At 39.8% G+C, this 16,648-nt stretch overlaps 2 protein-coding genes across 2 annotated transcripts; one reads left to right on the top strand and one right to left on the bottom strand.

Annotated features, from left to right (window-relative positions):
* Nucleotides 1-731: 731 nt before the first annotated feature.
* Nucleotides 732-6,604, bottom strand: LOC117540242 (ras-related protein Rab-39B-like). The gene is made up of 4 exons (XM_034206828.1): nucleotides 6,287-6,604; nucleotides 5,019-5,251; nucleotides 3,678-3,948; nucleotides 732-2,743 (listed from the first exon to the last, which is right to left on the bottom strand). Exons 2-4 carry the CDS (start codon nucleotides 5,231-5,233, stop codon nucleotides 2,588-2,590), a joined length of 642 nt encoding a protein of 213 aa, XP_034062719.1. The 5' UTR covers nucleotides 5,234-5,251; nucleotides 6,287-6,604; the 3' UTR covers nucleotides 732-2,587.
* A 1,185-nt stretch (nucleotides 6,605-7,789) lies between these two features.
* Nucleotides 7,790-16,637, top strand: rab38c (RAB38c, member of RAS oncogene family). The gene is made up of 4 exons (XM_034206745.1): nucleotides 7,790-8,252; nucleotides 11,203-11,333; nucleotides 12,212-12,349; nucleotides 16,232-16,637. Exons 1-4 carry the CDS (start codon nucleotides 8,060-8,062, stop codon nucleotides 16,391-16,393), a joined length of 624 nt encoding a protein of 207 aa, XP_034062636.1. The 5' UTR covers nucleotides 7,790-8,059; the 3' UTR covers nucleotides 16,394-16,637.
* Nucleotides 16,638-16,648: the final 11 nt, after the last annotated feature.

Below are 16,648 nucleotides of genomic sequence, written 5' to 3' on the forward strand. Positions count from 1 at the left end.
AAATTGAAATAAACACAAACCCCTTGGCATGGTTCAGCCATCCTGTGCACCTCTCCCTCTGACAAAATGGCCAGACAGTGTAGTTCTACACCACATGCCTTCCTTCCTGTTTGAGGCCCTCTGTCTGCCTTGTCCATATTTGGTAACTGTCCATACTTGTTACCTTCAGTACTAACAACTCCCTGCTGCTCTCTGGGGTGTAGATATTACAGAGAAATTAAAGCTACGTACATGCAAATATTAGATAAGCAGTCTAATCTACTTTGGTTACCAAGGAAGAGACCAAATATTATTGGGTCAAGCAGCAAGAAAACCATATCATGTGAGAAAATGAATTTAAGATTAAGAATAGCAAATAGTATATTGAGAATTATGATTTCTATTTAAAAAGTTGTACCAAATTAACTGATACAAAATGTGAATTCCTTCAAAAAAATCGAAATGGCTGCCCTTTTTCCCCACTCTCTCCAACTTTTTCTATATTAAAGGCAAAAGGCCAAAACCATCGTTATTTTCTTTCTTTGAAGTTTTTATTTGAAATGTGTTTAATTATTAATAAGTAAGAATATGCCTCATTTTGAACATGTGTTGAAAAAGCTCCCCCACACTGAGGCTGCCCTCTAGTGGTCGCAGACAGTATTACTGTTAACATTGAGTCTGTCTACTTCCGGTTCTGGTTACACAACAGTATCAGCAGTAGTAATATATTAAAGAGAGAAGCGTACCTCCGATTTTGTGCACACGACAAATCTTTATTAATGTCTCCAGGCATGTATTATTGATGACACTTGTGCTATAACAATCCCAGAGTCACAACAACATCGAACAGTCGGCTTTGTCAGGGTTTGGTTTCAAACAAATTATTTACAGGTTGTGTGTAATGTGACACCAGTGTATTTCCTACCACCCTACAGTTCAGATATTTTAATAGTTTTATCTTTGAACAGGAAGATGACTGTGTGTGCTAGTTAGGCTTCTTTCCTCCAAAAGGCACTCGGAGGAGACTCTTCCACTGGACTGTTACACTGTATGAACTCACTCATATGTACTAAACTGTTGAATTAGTGAATATGAATGCCAACAATCTGTCCTACAGTCTGAGCAACCAATCGGGGTTTAAATAATCCACATTTTTCAAATCCGTCAGTGTTTCACATACAGTTTTGTATCTTCATTAACTCTGCTTTTTTCTGATGAGATCCCAGGAACTGAATGCAATGGCTATTAAGAGTATATCAAAAATAAAAATCTTTTAATTATTTGGAAAATGTGGGTTAAAATGGAGGCATGCATCGCTTAAAGTTGATTAATTGAATTAAGTGATTAGTGTGAGAGGAGATTGTGACCAGAAGGTATCGTGTAATGTTAAGTGTTAATTGTGAATGTTTAAACAGACTTTTGAAATCAGTACGGAGCCCCAAAGTGTTGAATATTGAAAAGATAAGTCATTATGACAAATTACACAAATACATTGTGTAAAATAAAGAAATCTCTCACCTTTTAGCCGATCACATTGTTTAAGTTAGCACAACAGCTGCTATTAAAATTAGACAATACGATAAAATGATAAAATAAGTAAGGAAATATTTGAGAAAATTACCCTTATCAACTAAAAACTTAGTGAAAAATGAAAAAAGGAACGATAAGATCACATGTCAAACTAATGAGTTGTTTAATCATTTATTCAGTAATTTCACTAAATCAACTGTTGGTTTATTTAGCCTGTGTATTGTACATATAGGCATATGATTATTATTATTATTTAAATACATATTGAACACCTTGGGGTTCCATACTAAAGGCTTTAAGGTGCTGACCAGTAAACTAACACAGTAGTTGTAGTAAACATGAATTTAGGTACTAACTATATTTAAAAATAATCCTTACTATGATCAGGTTGTAATGGTAATCAGTGAGCAGCTACAGTAGCTTTTCCTTTTCTACATTTTAACAAACTCCTTCCGATACACAACAAATAGTCCAGCCAGGTGTCATACTTTGGTTCAATTTGACTTCATCACCCTTCGCCCTCTTTCTGTATTAAGTCACTAGGATTTGAGGTGCAGTAAGATCTGTTTTCCGTCTCGTCTCTCTCACTGCGTATCTGTACAAGGTTGCAATTTATTCAGAGTATTACACATGAAAAGGAAGAGGCATGGCTCAGTCTTGGCATCACTGAATCAGGTTTAAATATAAAATAAAACACATTACACTGACAGTATCAGTCTTTAAGAGATGTGTGCCAACAACATATAACTGCCTACGGGAGTATAACTGTAGGAAAGGCTGAATGTGCAGTAAAGCTGAAGTGTTGAGGGTCTGCAGGATTATTACAGTCACATGCACACAGAACAGGAAACGGGGTTAGGATGCTGCTTGTGCTTCTATCAACAAAGAGCCAAAAACAGGCACCAGAAGGATTAAACAATGTCTTATTTATAGAATTAAGGTGTGTAACTGAGCGGGGAAAATAGAACGAGTCTCCAAAAAGTGGTCTGCGTGCAGCCGAGGCTGGAGAGAGAGCTCCTTCAGAAGGAGTCCTCTGAAGTATGGCCGCCCGTCAGCCCCCCATGCTGCAGTGGGGGAGTCAGCAGAAGCACTGCCGGTTGCCCTTGGTGACCTCCTCGGAGGAGTGGACCGTGTTGGGAACAAGTCCGCTCTTTACGCCCTCCCAGCCGTCCTGGATCTTGATGTCCCCGCTCTGTACCAGCGCAAAGATGTCCCTCGTCAGATCCACAAACGCCTGAGAAAAAGAAGCAAAAAAAAAAGACTGTGGGGGATTCTAAAGTAATCAGATTACTTATTAGTCCCAGAGCGGGGAAGTGTACAGTGTTACAGCAAAAGTGGCATAGCAGGTAAAAAAAAGCCAGCAATAATAAAAAAAGAAAAGCGCACATTAGTGAAAAGACAAAAATAAAAACAAATAGGTACACAACCATGGATACAAAATTAGTGGAAGTAACTTAAGAGAAACTGAGTGACATAAATAGCATTAAAGTATTGAGACCCTATACAGTAAATGTTGGGACATTTATAAAAATGTATGTATGTATTTGACATAAAAGGGATTTTTGCACAGTATAATTGTGAACAAGTGTTTATGTGAGTTGAGGAAGGCAGCTGGTGTTTAAGCTTTACATCTATTTGTTTGTTTTGTAAAATAATTTTATGTCAGTCATCAACAGGATGCAATTTTGGGAAATGTTTATAAAGTCTGTATGATTTAAAGCTTGCCTAAATAGTTCAGAAATGACTTTTAATTCAACTCAGATCATGACTGCCTCAGTCAATTTTCTGTATAATATATAGGACCTATATTGTGAAACACAGTAAATAAGATTCCATGTAAATCACCAGTGCTAAAAAAACGGAAAAACGAATTTCCAGATAATCCAGGAGCTAAGAATTAATGCTGTTGTTTATTTTCTATAGTTTATTTGTGTTAACTCTACTATGATTATGTAATTCTACTTCTCCTATGTGTAACCTTTCACAGAATAATGACTTGGTTTAGAATCTATAAAAAATATTGAATTCAGTTCAGTTTTATTTGAAAGTACTTTATTTAAGTGTTAAGCCTTGAAAAGCTTGATAAGCTAATCAAGTGTCACCCCTAGTCAATGTCGTTGTGCTATTTTTGAGCTTATATCTGAAAACAAGTGAAATCTCCTCCACACCTTCTCCACGTTGATGGACTCTCGTGCCGATGTCTCCACGTAGCGCATCCCGAAGGCCCCGGCCAGCTTCTCTGCCTCCTGGAGGCTCACCTGCCGCTGGGCCTCCAGGTCACACTTGTGCCCGACCAGCAGGAAGACGATGTTGTGCGGCTGCACGTGGCTCTGGGCCTCCTCCAGCCAGTTGTGGACGTTGGTGAAGGAGCGGCGGTTCGTGATGTCGAAGAGTAAGAGCCCCCCCACTGAGTTACGGTAGTACGCTCTGGTGATGGACCTGGGGGGAGTGAGAGAGAGAGAGAGAGAGAGAGAGAGAGAGAGAGAGAGAGAGAGGAGAGAGAGAGAGAGAGAGAGAGAGAGAGAGAGCGAGAGAGAGAGAGAGAGAGAGAGAGAGAGAGAGAGAGAGAGAGAGAGAGAAACTTTGTTTTCTGTTCTGAAGCTAATAATCCCAAACCAATGCATCCAGCTTTTTTGGGACAGATTCTGCAAATGTACATGTGATAAATGCAAAGTACGATGGCTCAATGACGTATAAAATGGAGAGAAATGGGATATTCAGTTTCAGAATTTGAATTTATATAGAAATAAGAATGGCCCGTTATGGCCTGTTGTCTGTATATTAATGTTTTATTGTTTTGTTCTCATTATTTTTTGTGAAGATTGTTCGGAGATAATATACTATGACAATTTAAGAGACAAAAAACTCAACTTTATAATAGAGTGTGCCAATAAAAGGTTCAAAGTAAAGATACACAATATCATAGTCAAGTGTGTCATTACAAGACATCCTAGTATTGTCACATATTTGAACGGTGAGAGTTAATGTTTAATAATATGTCATAGTATAGTATGTCAGGACCATTTCTTACCAGTATAATACACATACACACACACACACACACACACACACACACACACACACACACACACACACACACACACACACGCAAACACACACCACACACACACACACACACACACACACACGCAAACACACAGGCTCACAAGGTGAAAACAATACCGGCTACACACTGTTGGGGCTGGTAAACTGGACATTTAGTATATACTGTAAACTCTGTGAGGTTTGAACAAATGTATCTGTATTGCCCATCTGAGGAGACATCCAACAGGATCTGGACAAGGCTGGGGGAATGAGAGCAAGAGGTGTTTATGTTATGTTGGTGTTGTGTGGATTTATAAAAAGAAAGCAAACTTAAACACACACAAAATAAATGCATGTAAAACCAGCAGAGATCTGAGTGACTTTTGTGTGTGTGTAGGTTATAATATCTGTTTGTGCATGGATGAAGAGAAAGTCCAAACAGGGAATAAGGAGCTTGGCCTTACCTGAACCTCTCCTGTCCCGCTGTGTCCCAGATCTGCAGTTTGATTCTTTTGCCCGGCTCGATCTCCACCAGGCGGGAGAAGAAGTCCACCCCCACCGTAGGGTCCGACACCTGGGCGAAGCGGCCCTCAGTGAACCTCCGAATCAGACACGACTTGCCGACCGTAGAGTCTCCGATGACGATCAGACGGAACTGATAAAGCCATATTGTCTCCATGTCTCACCTTGATAAAATCTGTGGGGAAATAAAATCATTCAGTCATCCATGTTATGGCTTTAAGTGTATTTTCTGCCTAACAATCCAAACATAAAGGCACTGAGTTTATGATCATACTCAAAGGAACATGAGATGATTCCTTGAAAAATTAATCCACCTTTTGACAAAATTAGTTACATAAATGTTCCACATCTAATCCATATTACGATGTAAAATATTGTTTTAACAGATAAATGCATCTATTTAAAAAACAAAGATAACTACAACTGAAATTAAACCTTTTCCAAAAGTTGAATTATGAGCCATATCTACTAGTTATGCTCAATTTTGATACTCAAATACAAAATTGTGTGGGCTGTGTCTCACAAAATATTTGACTGTTTCAGATTGTCTCAACAATATCAAACATTTTAAGGGAAAAAATGATATTAAATTAAAACAAATCTTGATCAAACCCACACAAGAGCCTCTAAAGACAATGAAACACACTACAGAATGCCACCCTCTGCTTAAGAATTAGAGTAAATCTTTAAACAGTTTCCGATTAAAAAACAAATGTGCATTTAATCCACAAACTGTGACGACCACATGGATTATTCCTGGATTATGGCCGCCACCATGAGGGGAGAGTAATAGACCCAAACCCCCTCAGCGGGGTCCATGTGATTTACAGTTGGGGTGATCTAATTTGGGGGGGGGGGGGGGGGGGGGGGGGGGTAGGGCCACTCCTCTTGAACTCAATAAACATTGGCATAGTCAGCCCCCATGTGCAGCAATAACACACAGCAATAACACACAGGGCGTCCTTGAAACTAGCCAAACGTAAGCTAAATGGAGAGATGGATGCTAAACAGGACTGCTAGTTGATAACAGATATTTGCCTCTGATGCTAGAAGACCTCCAATGTCTAAAATATCCTTCAAGGTTTATTAAAAAAAAAGAGTAAATCACTTGACTCATGAGGCCCAACCCATTTAGCTTAATGCAAGTGTGAGTATTGACAATAACGATTACACATTACAAATGCGGTAACATATGTCAATAATAACGTACCTTAAAGTTAATAGCTCAGTAGCTGTAAAAAGCAAACCCCATATCGATGATTTGGTCTTCTAAAAACGATCTTCCAGTAGCAGTGGTTGTGTTACAGGAATAACCGAACACAAACATGCATCATTAACCCGGCCTGCTATCCACCATCAGCACGTGACTCTTTTAAAATGACGGATTAAAGCAGCCTGTTGCAAACCGACTGAGGATCCGAACTGCAGCTTCTTCAGACTGTTGATGATATTTCCGTGAAGATCCGCGTAGGAAATGGCAGCAGGAAACAGCAGCAGCATCAAATCTCCTCCTCGCCCTCATCAGCACCACTACCGTAACTGCACGCGGTCGCGGAGTTGCGCAGCAACAATGGCGGGGACTGGCTGCTGCTTTCGTAGGCTGTGGGAGAACAAATACCGTAATTACGAAATGAGCGATCACGAACATTTGATGAAATATATCATTATCAAATATGCTAATCCCTTTACTGGGAGATACACTTTAGCACATTGCAAATTAAAATAGAAACGGATATAAAATATGTCCTACACACATTTAACAATTCATGGTAACATTTGTTGTTAGATTTATTTTAATTATTTATTTGCTGCTAAATACAAACCAACTTTGTGCTATATGAGCTATATGGGCAATATATATATTCCATTAATAACTGTGTAATTTATACCTGGCCACTAAATCAATATATATATATGCCGTTAATAACTGTGTAATTTATACCTGGCTGCTAAACTGTCACTGTTACAAGGTATGTATCTTGTATTTTGTAAATTGTGTAACTTGCTGCTGTTAAATACCGTCAAACTATGTGCAATATGTGCTTTATGTGCAATATATACTTTGTATACATATGCCATCTTTAATAACTGTAATATATATCCCAGGCTGCTAAATCCTAAGAACTGCTACAGGATTTGATTTGTAGATTTGATTTGTTTTTGATCTGTATTTTTGAAAATTATGTAACTTTTTTAGCATATCGTTTATTATATTATAACTTAGTACTTTTTTTTTAGCATATTGTTTATTATATTATAACTTAGTACTTTTTTAACCCATGTAAGATGCAACATTAAGCTGTCTGTGGCTCTTTCCTGCTGTAACGCTGCAAATGTCCCTTCTGTTGGACTAAAGGTATTCTGATTCTGATATTTAACCTGGTTAAACTAGACATATTAAACTAAACATTATATAGGAAAATACTATAGGCCTATGGGATCATTACACCAATTTCCAACATGATTTTTTCCACTACGAATATCAAACTTTTATATTTACTGCAATTTCACTTTTCTACAGCAGGGTGTTTTTCTGGTTGCAAATTAATATGAACCCATACCTTCTATGATCAGCCAAGTAAAGTACGTACTGTTGCATTAGTACTTTTGGCGTAAACCTACCGTAGAAAAATGCTCTGAAATTTCACAGGCGACTTTTTACGACGACCGCTGAACGCAGCACCAGTTAATAACATGTGTGGTGGAGCTTCTCACAGGAGCGAGGTAAACGGAGTCAGACTGTCATGTGTGATTAAACTGGTGGTTGACAATTTATCTCGCAAATCTCGATGATATTGGATCATATCTTGTTTTTTGTTTGTGTTTTACACTACAAAAACATGTCTTACTAGTCAAACATCATAATTTCTAGGCTAGGTGTGACTTTATACCTAGTTTACAGTTTTTTGGGATACCTGGGAACCTTCATAAAGTTACTATAATTCTCCAACGAGTTTTTGTGTGTGTGTGGAGAGCTGCAGCTATGCAGCAGGAGCTTTTGTTCAAAGTGCTGGTCATTGGAGACCTGGGAGTGGGCAAAACGTCCATCATTAAGCGGTACGTGCATCAGATCTTCTCCCAGCACTACCGAGCCACCATCGGGGTGGACTTCGCCCTGAAGGTGCTGCAGTGGGACAACGACACTGTGATCCGGCTGCAGCTTTGGGACATAGCAGGTCTGTCAAACTGTTACATACTGAATTACAGGTTTATTGTGGCATCAGTTGACCGTTCAACTATAAACCTCTGCTGGATTTGTTTACTGTAGGAACATTTAGTTTAAGGATCGTTGCTGGTAAGAAAAGTTTCAGCAGCTGTGAACATCTGTACATTCCTAAACCTCTAATAAATAAGCTTTTGAAATGCAGTTATGCAAATATGTTTGCTTTCTAAAACAATCAAAAGTGTCTTGAAACAATCTACTGCACTAAAATACACTTTTTTTTGTTTTACTGTTATGACTCAGTGATATCAGTCGATAGGATTGACAGTTATGCAGTGAGAGATGTGAACACAGGGACAGTGTGTTTGTGCAAGCTGGATGCCTGGTCCCTCCCTGTCATTTGAAGCCTGGTCGAGGAATGTAGATCTTGTGCCTGGCTGTGACTCAACTGATCCCATGCTGATAATATCAGTCACATGATGGGTGCTTCTGCAGAATAAACAAACAGTGTACACACACAACATTGCTTTATTTATCACTAATAAACCATGATATGAGTTGATTCGATTTTTACAGACTCTCATTTCATTTAATTTCAAACCTTTATTTAACCAGATTGGTCCCATTGAGATCATAGATCTCTTTTTCAAGGGAGACCTGCAGCATATAGGTTCCACATGAAACATAAAACAATAAAGGACATTATACATTATATTTACAGGATACATTTACATAGTTATAGACATTTACAAGTGGCCATAGTATCAACGAGCATTTCATTTAGCCTAGCTTTAAAAACATGCAGAGGAATGAGATTGCTCAGTTTCAATTCTTGCTGAAGACTGTTCCAAGCAAATGGAGCTGCGCACATAAAAGCTGTCTTACCTAAGACAGTCCTTGCTCTTGGCACATCTAACAATACTACATCATGCGATCTCAGACAATAGCTGCTTGCAACTCTCTGTGTTATCAGAGAGCAGATATAATATGGGAGTTTACCCAACAAAGCTTTATAAATAAACGTGTACCAATGACTGATCCTCTTTACAGTAAGTGATGGCAGACCTGCCTTGGCATACAGGGTACAGTGATGAGTAAGTGCTTTACAATTTGTGACAAATCTCAGTGCGCTGTGATAGGCGGCATCTAACTTGTTCAGGCAATGGGCAGGTGCATTCATATACAACAAATCACCATAGTCCAGCACAGGTAAAAAGGTCACAGTGACTAGCCTTTTCCTGGCTTCAAAAGAGAAACAGGACTTGTTTCTGAAAAAGAAACCTATAACCCTCAGCTTTTTAAGCAGGTTATTGACATGAAGTTTAAAAGTAAGACAATCATCAAGCCAGATACCTAGGTATTTATAACTGGTAATCACTTCAAGTACTTGTCCTTGCATAGTAACAATATCCAAAACAGGCTCTGGTGTCTTTTTAGCTTTTGAAAATAGCATTACCTTGGTTTTATCAACATTTAAAATAAGCTTAAGTTCAGCAAGCTGAGTCTGAATAATGTTAAAAACAGCCTGTAATTTAACACCAGCCTCCTTAATGGAGGGACCTGCACAATACATCACGGTATCATCAGCATAAAAATGTAAAGTAGCTTCATCCACATTTTCACCTAAACTGTTGATATATATGGAGAATAAAAGTGGACCTAAAACAGAACCTTGAGGAACACCATTAGCAATGTTTAACCACTCAGAAGACAGCCCATCAAAGTGAACACATTGGGACCTTTCAGAGAGGTAGTTCACAAACCACCCCACTGCATGGCTGGATATGCCGATACTGAGTAGCCTCTGCTTTAAGATGCGATGATCGACGGTATCAAACGCTTTGGAAAGGTCAATAAATAGAGCTGCACAACTCTGCCTATTGTCTAAAATACTCGTAATGTCATTCACCACTTTCATTGTGGCAGTGATGGTGCTATGTTGTTTTCTGAAGCCTGACTGATGTTTAGACAGGATATAATTTTTACATAAAAACTCCTTTACCTGTTCACTCACTAGGCGTTCGAGCACCTTCGCCAGAACTGACAATTTAGAGATTGGCCTATAGTTATTTAAAATAGTTGCCTCCCCTCCTTTTAGTAAAGGCAAGACATATACTGACTTCCATACTTTTTGAATTGCATTTGTGCTGAGGGAGAGGTTAAAAAGAGTAGTAAGAGGAAGAGCAATAAAATCTGCAGCTATCTTTAAAAAGAAAGGTTCTACGTTGTCCGGGCCAGCCGGTTTCTTAGGATCTAGCTTAGATAAGGCTTCATGAACAACATTGACAGTAAAAGGAGTAAAACTGAAAGGGTTTTCCAGACCACATTGTTCAGAGTCACGGATTGGGGTGTTCACAGAAGCAGAGTTAGTCACAGAATCAAACATAGAACCGCAGGACACAAAATGCTCATTAAAGCAATTTAACATAGTGGCCCTGTCCGATATAGTGCCAGATGCTGTGGTAAGGCACGGAGGTAGCTCATTACGGATCTCACTGGTGGATATCGATTTTATTGCTTTCCAAAATTTCCTAGGATTATTTAGGTTTTCTGTGGTAACTGACAAATAGTACTTCGACTTTGCACTATTGACATTTAAAGTGAAGCTATTCCTTAGCTGCCTAAAACGCAGCCACTCTACCTCTGAGCCTGATTTCCTAGCCTTTGCCCAGGCCTTGTTTCTCTCATGAAGGAGACTAGACAGCTCAGCAGAAAACCAAGGATTGTCTCGTCCCTTTACTCTAAATTTACGCAGGGGTGCATGTCTATCAATGATCTCCATAAAACCAAGATAAAAAATAAGACCATGCAGTTTCCACATCAGCACACAGATCGATTTTACCCCAATCAAAATCAAACAGATCATGCACAAAACCCTGCTCAACAAAATGTTTTCTCACTCTAAAAAGGTTCCTTTAGATAAATGTTTATGTGTGTCTGATTGGCTGTACCATGCGTCCCAGGGCAGGAGCGCTATGGGAACATGACTCGTGTCTATTACCGGGAGGCGGTGGGAGCTCTGGTGGTGTTTGACGTGACGAGGGCCTCCACGTTCGACGCCGTGCTGAAGTGGAAGGACGACCTGGACTCCAAGGTGTGCACAAACTAAGGCCTTTCCTTCTAACCTGTCATTCTCGTCACTTTCAGCGAACACCCACAACAATGTATTCCAAGTTACAGTTAAGGTTAGGGCCGGGATAAATGAATATATGTAAATACACATCATCTATATTTCAGTCTAAATGTCCAACATTTCATTGCAGTAGTTCAACACTTGCTGTAGTCACCTTGGTTTCATGTACTATAGGAACACATTCAAAGTGTGATTTTGCTAGTAGGTTTAACAGCTGCAATGCAGAAAATGTGCACGAAGCGGAGGTAAAAGGCACAATGTTGGAACTGCTTAAATTGTCAGTCGATGCTTATGGACCCCGCTCCCCCTCTTTCTATTTACAAAATTCACACCTCAATACTGTGTCACATATTGTACTGCTTGTCATCCAACCATGTACAAAGGCCAAAAGTGTTAACTTTAAAGCCAGAGAGGTGTTCATTACTCAAATGGCCCATATTTTGGGACAATCCATCCTGGTGGACATGGTGAAGCACTCATACTAGCAAAAAGGGACAGAATAGTGTGAAAAATTAGAAGAACAAAAGCTTGGGTTAAAATAATAGTGAGTACCAACATAGCAAAGGTGTAAGGGTAGGGGGTTTCAGATTTAATTTTCCCAACTAACAAGCACTTATTTTGAATCATTCTGACACCTTAAAGTGGTTACAACAGATATGTTCATCATAACAAATTAACAAATGTAAAGGAAAAGTGACAATGTGATAGGAAATACATACTGTACCTATAGTATAAAAGGTCATGAATAGATACAACACCTTCTCCTACAGTTCAATTTTTAAAAGCCTTAATTACAGTTGTTTAAAATCATCCCTTAACATGTCTTTCCTCTCCCTAAGGTGACCCTAAACCATGGGAGGCCGGTTCCAGTGGTCCTCCTGGCCAATAAGTCAGACCAGCTGGGCTCCCAGCAGCCCAAACTGGACTCCTTCTGCAGGGAGAACGGCTTCGCTGGCTGGTTCGAGACTTCCGCTAAGGTACATGACTTTGGATGCACCTTTCTGAAGTCAAATCAGTGGAAAAGGTATTTAGAGTTAGATTGAGGAGGTAGTAACATTACATTATCACTAATCATTTAATATAGCGATATCTACTGTATGTCAATATAAAAAGATTAAAAGTATTTTTTTGTATAAACCCCAAATGGAAAGAGTTGTCAGGGGTTTAACTTGAGTCAAAGACTTAATCACATTCATCTTCCCTAAACATTATTTACACAGTCAGGTTAACTACATATTAAACCGTAGCCAATGCTTTAAAACAAAAGCCCAAAATACAGACACATGATTCTGGTAAATACTGAAGGGTGTTCACACTAAAAGTGAGCAAACCTTATTTACCTTGCTCTCAAGAGAGAAACAGAGGAATGTCTGCAGTCTGGTGTGAAGTAACCTTCTGTATTTTCCTCCCGTTCAGAGCCCATCTAATGAGTTACACACCAGGGTGCGAGTCAGAGACAGGAGTGTAGTTAGTGAACACGAAGGCGAGGTCAGGATGAAAAGGGAGCTGGTCAGTAGACAAAAGTCAGACTATTATTGGTTGAAAACACACCCTTACATTTTTTAGCATGACATAAACATTGGTGTGAGTCAGCAAAGGTAAAGTGAAGGCCTTGGTCAAACAGTACAAACTAAGTATACAGTATGATGTAACATGACACATAAGTGTTTCAAACAGTGTTATGTTCTTAGCGTTGAATGGTTCTCTAGGTCATGTTGAAATCACCGACCTACTGATTTTATAGTACTTGAAAAGTGAGTCCCAAAAAGTTTTCCCTTAGACCAGTGGTTCCCAACCTGGGGGGCGCGCCCCCCTTGGGGAGGAGCCAAAGATCGCAGGGGGGGGCGCCAGGCCTCAGATGATTTGAGGCCAAATATCATATTTAGACTTTTTTACATATAATTGTAAGGCAATACATGATTGTCACTAAAAGCCTCGTCTCTACATTACAATAAAATATAAAAAATAATTTACTAATTAATTTTAATAAAAATTCAAGTTAGTATTAAAGGCATAAAGACAGAAATGTATAATTCTTTCTTTAATAGAAATGTTTCTTCTGCCCGTAAAGTGTCCAAACCAGGCTTGTCTGGATAAGCGCATTTTTAAAACATAGTCATTGTCCATGCCGGTTTCAGTTGGATTATTTGTCACAGTTGCTCCGATCAGATCGGTCTCCTCCATTTTGTAGATTATTTACGACTTTTGAATCCACATAAACACATCGGCAAAATCCGGCTTACTTTGAGCATGTGTTTTAAACAGTTTAATCCCTTTGTGAATTGTTTCCACTTGCGCCGTCCTTTAATTTCTTCATACAGCGGGAATCCAAATAAATTAATCCTGAGTCCAATAACCATCAAAGTCACTCCAATAGTGCTCCTTAATTACGCTTTCATCCTCCTTTAACATAATACTTCACATTCATCCAGTTTGTGACAGTAGTTGTATTTTTGAGACTTTTAAACTTTAATTACCGCTGTTGCGCACCCCACCCCCCCCCTTGTGTGTGTGTGTGTGTGTGTGTGTGTGTGTGGGGGGGGGGGGGGGGCCGCAATTTCTAACAGGAGTCATTTGGGGGGGCTCTTGGGAAAAAAGGTTGGGAACCACTGCCTTAGACGTTGAGTTCTCCACAGTGACTTTGACTTTTCTCAAAACTGGATTTAAAATGTCAATCTCCTTTTATTTGTTTGCAATTTGAAATGTCAAGATAGTCCTTTCCAATATTTTCCAATGTTAGTTTACACCAGCGTTTCTCAAAGTATGGGGCGCGCGCCACTGGTGGGGCACAGAGATGTGATAGGTCGCGAATGGACGCGATCAACAGGAGATTATTATTATTATTATTATTATTATTTTTTTTAAAAAAATGTTTTGGACCTGAGGCCAAAATCGAACCTGGGTCCTCGCGGGCGGTAGTGGACTGTTACAGCCGGAGACTCGCAACGGCGGTGGACTTTCACAGCGCCGCAACGGCGGGTGTTTGCGGCAGCGGATGCGGTACCGGCGCAGCGGCGCTGTGAGAGTCCACGGCCCACCTATGCCACAGCCAGCGTCCCACCGAAGGCAGCAGCCCACCAAAGGCAGTGGCCCACCGAGAAAAGTCCCGAATCTCCCGATGGCCAATCCGAGCCTGCTCACACACACAACTGAAACCAAAATAATTTACAGACATATGTAAAAAATCTCTCATACACACATGACAAATGCTCTCACGCTCTCTCTCTCTCTCACTCACACACACACGCACACACACACACACACACACACACACACACAACACACACACCACACACACAACACACACACACACACACACACACACACACACACACACACACACACACACACACACACACACACACACACACACACACACACACACACACACACACACACACAGTCGGGAAGAAAAGCAATGTGGAGTGGCACCTCACCACTTCATAAGGAAATCCTGTTTGTGTCCCCCCACTTTACAATTAGGCCTATGTTTATTATTATTTTTTAACGCAAGCCGTCATCGCCACGGAGGAGCACACAGCCTCTGTGAGCGAGAGAGACAGAAACAGAGAGACAGAGAGAGAGAGAGAGAGAGAGAGAGAGAGAGAGAGAGCTAGAGAGAGCACACCTTTATCTATTTAATATAGCCTAGTTGTAAAAAAAAAAGTAAGAAATCATTCCAATGTGTACTATAGGACAGTAAACAAAAACAAAAGTTTAAAAGGGGAGTGATTAGTAAAATATGCATAAATAAAAAGAAAGAATGTAACATAAGATAAGAATAAACAAGTTTAAATGATTTGTTATTGGTTGTGATTTGTTATTGGTTGTGATCATATTCTAAAGATGTTTGGATTATTGAAAAGTGTACTGCTCCCTTTCATATGAGTGTTGAGAGCTGTATCCATAAATTCATTTTTGTGCTCATTTAAAGGTAGGTAATTTTGGAGAAACCAGCTTGAGTGCGCTAGAATTTGAAAATACACAGCCGGTGAAAATCTGCCACTTCCTTACAGAGCCCCTCCTCCAACACACACGAACGCGCACATGACCAATGAGGGCACGAGATAAGTTTATGCACAGATGGAAGGCTGACAGGCAGGTAGGCCATCCAGTTATTTTAGCCGGGCCGGCTCAGATGATTGGTCGTGCTTTTTACAGAGCTACGGCTTCCACAGATGACATTTTTGTATGGATTTTTTTTCAAAGCACTTAAGATATTCATTGCTATCGGGATGTTAAGAGCATTCCATGGAATATAACAACAAGTGTATCTCGAGCCGGTTTCTCAAACTTACCTACCCCACCTTTAACTTCAACATAAAAAAAAGAGGAGTAAAAGTAGCTCACGACTTGTCTTATTTTTTTTAAAGTAGCTCTCATCCTAAAAAAGGTTGGAGAAAAAAGGTTGGAGACCCCTGTTATAGAACGATACATTTGACAATTTTAAGCTTGGCCTACCATTTTATTGGAGCAATGAGGAACAGGTGGGGCTTGAAAAGGCCTGGTTTACACCCATGCTTTCAGCTCTGTGAGACGTTAAGACACTGCAGTGCTTTTTGATCAGTGCTTTACTCTAACTATAGCTGATGGTATAGCTCATGGATTTATCATTATTTTTGCAGGTATTTGATCACAAAAAAGTCATGAAAATTGACATTTTGGCCTGATGATGGCACTAGATGAATAGTCAGTAGGGTTTATTTTGTGGGAACCATGAATGTCAGTACAAAACTCCACAGCAACCAATCCAAATGTTGTTGACATATTTTACTGGTGGACCTACCAGCACAGTGCCATCCTTAGCAAGGCCACCACAACTGATTGCTTTATAGTTGTTTTCTTTTACGTTCCCTCAGGAAAACGCTAACATCGAGGAGGCGGCACGCTGCCTGGTGGAGAACATCCTGAACAACGAGGAGAGCCCGGTGGTGGAGCGAGAGCCCGCCTCCCTCATCCTGTCTGGATTCACCAACACCACCAAGGATCCTCTCAACTGTGCATCATGTATGAAGCCGTGACTCCTGACCAATCACACGCCACCAGGAAGTCAGTTTGGCTCAGGGACTGTTTTAGTGATTAATACAGAAAAATAGGCAGAGGTTTGTACCATGGCCATCAGGAGATCTGAAGCATAAAGGATTTGGTTTAGGTTCACATTCAAAATGTTTCATTCCTTCAGATCCTCTTAATTCAATATGAAAGAATGTCTTGACTTATTAAAAGTTTTAGGAAGATAGGCATTAAATGTGAATTTACGACTTACATTTTATTTC

Source organism: Gymnodraco acuticeps, unplaced genomic scaffold, assembly GCF_902827175.1.
Source record: "Gymnodraco acuticeps unplaced genomic scaffold, fGymAcu1.1, whole genome shotgun sequence".
In the NCBI taxonomy this organism is placed as follows: domain Eukaryota; kingdom Metazoa; phylum Chordata; class Actinopteri; order Perciformes; family Bathydraconidae; genus Gymnodraco; species Gymnodraco acuticeps.

Excerpts from the sequence above, each read along its gene's own strand:
- rab38c (XM_034206745.1), top strand. The coding sequence starts at position 8,060 with ATGCAGCAGGAGCTTTTGTTCAAAGTGCTGGTCATTGGAGACCTGGGA. Across the intron at positions 8,253-11,202 it reads GCAGCTTTGGGACATAGCAG|GGCAGGAGCGCTATGGGAAC; the intron begins GTCTGTCAAACT and ends CATGCGTCCCAG. Across the intron at positions 11,334-12,211 it reads AGGACGACCTGGACTCCAAG|GTGACCCTAAACCATGGGAG; the intron begins GTGTGCACAAAC and ends CCTCTCCCTAAG.
- LOC117540242 (XM_034206828.1), bottom strand. The coding sequence starts at position 5,233 with ATGGAGACAATATGGCTTTATCAGTTCCGTCTGATCGTCATCGGAGAC. Across the intron at positions 3,949-5,018 it reads GCGGGACAGGAGAGGTTCAG|GTCCATCACCAGAGCGTACT; the intron begins GTAAGGCCAAGC and ends CACTCCCCCCAG. Across the intron at positions 2,744-3,677 it reads AGTCCATCAACGTGGAGAAG|GCGTTTGTGGATCTGACGAG; the intron begins GTGTGGAGGAGA and ends TCTTTTTCTCAG.